This window comes from Sinocyclocheilus anshuiensis, unplaced genomic scaffold (assembly GCF_001515605.1).
Source record: "Sinocyclocheilus anshuiensis isolate Anshui unplaced genomic scaffold, SAMN03320099.WGS_v1.1 scaffold708, whole genome shotgun sequence".
Classification (NCBI taxonomy): Eukaryota; Metazoa; Chordata; class Actinopteri; order Cypriniformes; family Cyprinidae; genus Sinocyclocheilus; species Sinocyclocheilus anshuiensis.
In genome coordinates this window covers 2,161,060-2,167,905 of record NW_015555881.1, presented here as the reverse complement: position 1 = coordinate 2,167,905, position 6,846 = coordinate 2,161,060, and the positions used below count along the sequence as shown (strand labels likewise).

General features: G+C 37.2%; 1 protein-coding gene across 1 annotated transcript; it reads right to left on the bottom strand.

Moving 5' to 3' along the window:
• Positions 1-698: 698 nt before the first annotated feature.
• On the bottom strand, positions 699-6,276 carry LOC107675749 (sphingosine 1-phosphate receptor 3-like). The gene is made up of 2 exons (XM_016470166.1): positions 6,153-6,276; positions 699-2,080 (listed from the first exon to the last, which is right to left on the bottom strand). Exon 2 carries the CDS (start codon positions 1,924-1,926, stop codon positions 886-888), a length of 1,041 nt encoding a protein of 346 aa, XP_016325652.1. The 5' UTR covers positions 1,927-2,080; positions 6,153-6,276; the 3' UTR covers positions 699-885.
• Between the last annotated feature and the right edge of the window lie 570 nt (positions 6,277-6,846).

Below are 6,846 nucleotides of genomic sequence, written 5' to 3'. Positions count from 1 at the left end.
TATATAAATTTTTATTCCAGTTTTATTTTGATTTTTTTGCATTGTTAAACAAATAAAATCAAATGAAATAAAAAGGTTTTTATATTTTATTTTATTTCAAACTACAAAAAATGTATTGTTTTAATTTTAATTTTAGTTAACTATAATAACTCTGATTCTAAGGGTAAATGATTTTGTTCTGACCCCATTGGCAGATATTTTGGTAACACTTTACAATATTTGTTAACGCTAGTTACATTAGTTAACATAAACTAGCAATGACAAATACTTCTAAAGCATTTATTCATCTTAGTTAATGTTGATTCCAACATTTATTAAAATCAAAAGTTATATCTATTAATGTTATTTAATGGACCTGAGCTAACATAGACTAACAATGAACAGTTGTATTTTTATTAACTAACAAAGATGAACAAATTCTGTAACAATGTCTTGCTCGTTATTAGTTAATGTTAGTTAATGCATTAAATATAGTTAACAAACGGAACCTTATTGTAAAGTGTTACAGATATTTTTTTCTTGTTCTAAGCAAAAACTTACTTAAATTGTTACATTTTTCAGAAAACAGGACTTCTTATCTTAATGTCATTTCTCAAGTAAATGTGTCTTGATTTAAGAATGTTTAGAAATTTGCACTGAAAAACAAGACAAAAATACTGAGTAAGAATCATTTTTTGCAGTGTAAGAACAGATAGGTTGGGATCTCAAATGAAAGCGTCTGTTGGGACATTAAAACTGCTTTCCACTGTTCAACATGCGCTTAATGTGCTGATGCTTTATTGTGCACTTTAGTATGCACTAATAGTGCACTTAAAAAGTGCATACTAAAATTCTATAGCATGCACTAATGCTGTAGTGTGCATTTTAGCAAACACACTGAGTGCTTCAGCTTTTGTTAGCTTGATTCTGCGCGTCTGGGTTTTCCTGTTCGGCCGCCCGCGGGCAGTTGGAGCTGGATTTGCTCCGGCTGGGGTCCGTGTTCTGCTTGCACCCCACCGCGCCGTCCCGCACCAAACACCCGCACACGAGCCTGTAAAACGCCCGGCGCATCTCCCTGCTGGCCAGCGTGTAGATGACGGGGTTCATGGCGGAATTCAAGACGGCCAGCACGATGAACCAATCAGCTTTGAGCAGAACCGGGCACGTTTTGGTCCCGCAGGCCACGTCGACGAGGAGCAGCACGAAGATGGGCGTCCAGCAGGCGATGAAGACGCCCACCACGATGCTGACGGTGCGCAGGAGGGCCATGGAGTGCTCGCAGTTGCTGTGCTTGGTGACTTTGCGGCTGCTGCTCTTGACCAGGACGTAAATGCGGGCGTAGAGGACGGAGATGGCCAGCAGGAGCGAGATGAAGATGGTGATGCAGAACGCGACATAGCTCTTGCTGTAAAGAGGTAAGATGGTGGAGCACTGAGGAAGATCCTCCAGACAGTTCCAGCCTAAAATAGGCAGCGCTCCCAGTGTGATTGCGATCAGCCAGCACGTTCCTATGAGCAGAAACACCCGATAGTTTTTGCTTGCATCATAAGGCCTCATTTTGATCATAGTAAGGTGGCGTTCGATCGCAATCGCCAGTAGGCTGAAAATAGACGCGCCTAATGCAACAAACATACTCCCTTCTCGAACAAACCACTCGGCCGGAGACAAGTGTAGCGTCCACTGTCCTGACATCAGCAGGTTGACTATATAAGTCACGCCGGCTAACAAGTCGCACAAAGCCAGGTTGGCGATAAAAAAGTACATCCGGTTATGAAATTTGTGGTTTTGCCAGATGGCCACCAGCACTATCAGGTTCTCCAGGATGATGAGGCCGCAAACGACCAAAAACACGGCCGTTTTGGGGTCCAATGGGACGCCTTCGGTCTCATTGCGATTGTCTAGTTTCCCCGTGTAGTTGTAATGCAGGAAAATGTGTTGGTTGATCATTGCGGGACGATTCGGACAGGATCTTCCGGACAGGTGCGGATCGTAAGGGTAAGACGGGTCACAGATGGGTGTTTGGCGAGCGGGTCGACTGCTTTCTTCAGGGTTTACCTGTCAGTCATCACTCTGTACTGTCATGTCGGTGGCACACATCTGCCTGTGGAGTCAAGCAGATGTGCTTTAAAGACAGCTACTATAATGACACCATGATCCAGTCAGATCTGGATTTTGTTTCACTCAAATATGTTTCATGAAAACTTGACTTCAACACATGCTGGAACATTTGAGATGCGTTTCAAGTCACAATAAAGAATTAATTAAGGATAAATTATCCTTGTAGTTGTACAAAAATATGGTGCCACTACATATATACACTAAGTAGTGTATATATATGGTATTTCAAGATACTGTAAAATACTCTTCAAAAGTTTGGGGTCTGTATTTTTTAATGTTTTTGAAATGCATCTCTTTATGCTCACCAAGGCTGCATTTATTTGATTAAAAATACTGTAAAAATTGTGAATTATTACAATTTAAAATATCAGTTTTTTTATTAGAATATACTGTAAAATGTAATTTATTCCTGTGATCAAAGCTGAATTTTCAGCATCATTACTCCAGTCTTCAGTGTCGCATGATCCTTCAGAAATCATTCTCATATTCTGATTTGCTGCTCAAGAAACTATTATCAATGTTGAAAAAAATGTGTATTTTGTGGAAACCTTTTTTTGAGTTATTTAAAAAAATGTCCTGGCACTTCCAAGCTTTATAATGCCAGTGAATGGGTGTTGAGATTCAATAGTTCAATAAAAGTCCAATAAACGGTGTCCATCCATCATAAAAAGTGCTCCAAACGGCTCCGGGGCATGAATAAAGGCCTCCTGTTTTTGTAAGAAAAATATCCATATGGTTAAAACTTTATAAACCGTCATCTCTAGCTTCTGCTAACTGTCATGGCGTTCCAGCGGATGGTGTAGGACGTAGGTGTAGTTTTGCTTACCGGAGCAAAGGAAGCAAAGTTCTCTTACTTTATCCAGTCTCCTCTTGGCTTATTTTGAAATCCTCCGTCATTTTTCTTTACAAATCCTCGTTTTGTACTTCTTTGTTTTGCTCTTGATTATCCTATTTAAATCAATGTGATGAAAGAGTAAGGTCAAAAGTATTCAAAAAGTAGTCTGATTATGTTACCTAAAATGTGTAATGTATTGGATTACGTTACTAGCTACAATTTTTGTCATGTAATTTGGAATCAGTAACGGACTACTATTTGTAAGTACCCAGCTCTGCATATATTAAAAACTATATGTGCATGCAATGCATGTTATATTACTCTAATATAAAGTGGCCTGTTGGAAAATTCAGATGATGGTGAATGTGTTATTAATATAAAGCATAATAGCTGGTCAGTCGCTGGTTAACCACCCACCATGTCCACCTTAAATTTAAATAAATAAATGTATGCATTTAGCAGACGCTTTAGCAACTTACAGTGCATTCAGGCTATACATTTTTTATCAGTATGTGTGTTTCCTGGGAATTGAACCCACAACCTCTGCGCTGCTAACGCAATGCTCTACCACTGAGCCACAGGAACCTTAACCAGCTAATGACCAGTTTAAACCAGCTGCTATACTCCAAGAAGCAACTGCAAGTTTAAGATGGACTCTCTAAGTGGGTAGTACCATGGTTTTCTTTGAAAAACTGCAAACTTTTGGGGTCTGTAAGATTAATTTTTGAAAGAAAGTAATACAGCAAGGATGCATCCAATCGATCAATAAAAAGTGAGAGTAGAGACTTTCTATTTCAAATAAATGCTGTTCTTTTGAACTTTCTATTCATCAAAGACTTCTAAAAAAAAAAAAAAAAAGGTTTCCACAAAATACACATTTTTTTCAACATTGATAATAGTTTCTTGAGCAGCAAATCAGAATATGAGAATGATTTCTGAAGGATCATGCGACACTGAAGACTGGAGTAATGATGCTGAAAATTCAGCTTTGATCACAGGAATAAATTACATTTTACAGTATATTCTAATAAAAAAACTGATATTTTAAATTGTAATAATTCACAATTTAAAATATCAGTTTTTTTATTAGAATATACTGTAAAATGTAATTTATTCCTGTGATCAAAGCTGAATTTTCAGCATCATTACTCCAGTCTTCAGTGTCGCATGATCCTTCAGAAATCATTCTCATATTCTGATTTGCTGCTCAAGAAACTATTATCAATGTTGAAAAAAATGTGTATTTTGTGGAAACCTTTTTTTTTTTTTTTTTAGAAGTCTTTGATGAATAGAAAGTTCAAAAGAACAGCATTTATTTGAAATAGAAAGTCTCTACTCTCACTTTTTATTGATCGATTGAATGCATCCTTGCTGTATTACTTTCTTTCAAAAATTAATCTTACAGACCCCAAAAGTTTGCAGTTTTTCAAAGAAAACCATGGTACTACCCACTTAGAGAGTCCATCTTAAACTTGCAGTTGCTTCTTGGAGTATAGCAGCTGGTTTAAACTGGTCATTAGCTGGTTAAGGTTCCTGTGGCTCAGTGGTAGAGCATTGCGTTAGCAGCGCAGAGGTTGTGGGTTCAATTCCCAGGAAACACACATACTGATAAAAAATGTATAGCCTGAATGCACTGTAAGTTGCTAAAGCGTCTGCTAAATGCATACATTTATTTATTTAAATTTAAGGTGGACATGGTGGGTGGTTAACCAGCGACTGACCAGCTATTATGCTTTATATTAATAACACATTCACCATCATCTGAATTTTCCAACAGGCCACTTTATATTAGAGTAATATAACATGCATTGCATGCACATATAGTTTTTAATATATGCAGAGCTGGGTACTTACAAATAGTAGTCCGTTACTGATTCCAAATTACATGACAAAAATTGTAGCTAGTAACGTAATCCAATACATTACACATTTTAGGTAACATAATCAGACTACTTTTTGAATACTTTTGACCTTACTCTTTCATCACATTGATTTAAATAGGATAATCAAGAGCAAAACAAAGAAGTACAAAACGAGGATTTGTAAAGAAAAATGACGGAGGATTTCAAAATAAGCCAAGAGGAGACTGGATAAAGTAAGAGAACTTTGCTTCCTTTGCTCCGGTAAGCAAAACTACACCTACGTCCTACACCATCCGCTGGAACGCCATGACAGTTAGCAGAAGCTAGAGATGACGGTTTATAAAGTTTTAACCATATGGATATTTTTCTTACAAAAACAGGAGGCCTTTATTCATGCCCCGGAGCCGTTTGGAGCACTTTTTATGATGGATGGACACCGTTTATTGGACTTTTATTGAACTATTGAATCTCAACACCCATTCACTGGCATTATAAAGCTTGGAAGTGCCAGGACATTTTTTTAAATAACTCCGATTGGACTCGTCTGAAAGAAGAAAGTCATAAACACCTAGGATGGCTTGAGGGTGAGTAAATCATGGGGTCATTTTTATTTATGGTGAACTATCCCTTTAATTAAGAAAATATTTATTTTAAAATCTCAGGGGGACTTCAAGTAAATACATTAAGTGAAAGAGGTTCAGATGACAAAAAAAGATTGGGAATGCATGCATAACATGAATTTTAATGTGTTTGAAAGACAAAAGCCTTCCAAAGACACATGGTTAAATAACCCACTGGGAGATCATTCAAATTAACATTAATGAACACTTCTGAAACCTGAAATGATTTTTGTAAATCCAGTGGTCAAATGCTGTGTAGCCGCCTGACTGATGACTGATCTCTGTGTGAATGTCCACAAAACTGGAAGACTTTCCAAGTGTATGTAAGCGATAGGCTATTTTAGAAAGGAAAATTCAAAAGATGAAAAGAGGAATTAGGGAAAATCAATAAATTATTGCAGCTGTGTGAATAATATGTAATCCATAAAAAAGCAACTGTAGTCTGATTACGGGTATTTTAAAGTGTAATGTAATTTAATCTCATTTTTGGAATCTGATTACGCGATCCAGATCACATCTCATCAGTTACTACCCAGCTCTGACTGCATGATCCAGAATAATTCGACGCACAAAACTTACTCTGTCGTTTGCATTGAACTTGCTGTGGTGCGCATGATTGCAGATTGAATGACAATCATTTAAAAACCAGCATAACAAAATATAATTCCCATCAAATCTGAGCATCGCGTAAAATGTGTATTTAAATCTCTGACACGCATCTCGTCTTTGATTACTCACCATCAGATATCACGAACCGCAGAGTTTCTTCACTGAGACCCATTCGTGTCGTGCTTTGTTCAAAGAGGAGCTGTTATATTTCCATCTTTAACGTGCAGAAGTTCAGACTCGCGCGCGCAATGGAAGAAAGTCCTTTCTCGCAGTGCTGCTCTTTTCCTGCGGTGTCTGAGACAGTCAGTCCAGCCCACCACACACCTCCCACCGTCTGGAGCAGCACAGCAGTTCTGACACACTGTATTCAATAGCAAACAAGAAACAATTGGGCTTTTTGCATTATTATGGCATATTTAGCTGCCCCTTATTTCAGAAGAAGCGAAAAATAGGATAAACATGTGTAACATACAAATGTTAAAGATGAACAAACTGCTTATAGTTTCAATAACCTACTTTTAACAGCGGCTCTGAAAAAAATCACATTCTTTTACTGTTTCTACTGTTTCTGTCTTTTGTTTTCTTCTCTTAAATCCATATAAATACTTTATTTGATTCAATAAATAAAAAGTTTAATTGGTCAAACCAGTGTTCAAAACATGGTTATGGCCTTGGATGATCTGTTTTAAACTTTTGAAAAGTACTAGAGATGCATTTTTATGTAGTTGTTTATGTTATTTTTACTTATTATGTTATTATTACTGTAAATACGGGTTTCATTCAAGATGACATACGAGGATACGTTTCAGTTATTTTCTGAGGT

Excerpts from the sequence above, each read along its gene's own strand:
- LOC107675749 (XM_016470166.1), bottom strand. The coding sequence starts at position 1,926 with ATGATCAACCAACACATTTTCCTGCATTACAACTACACGGGGAAACTA.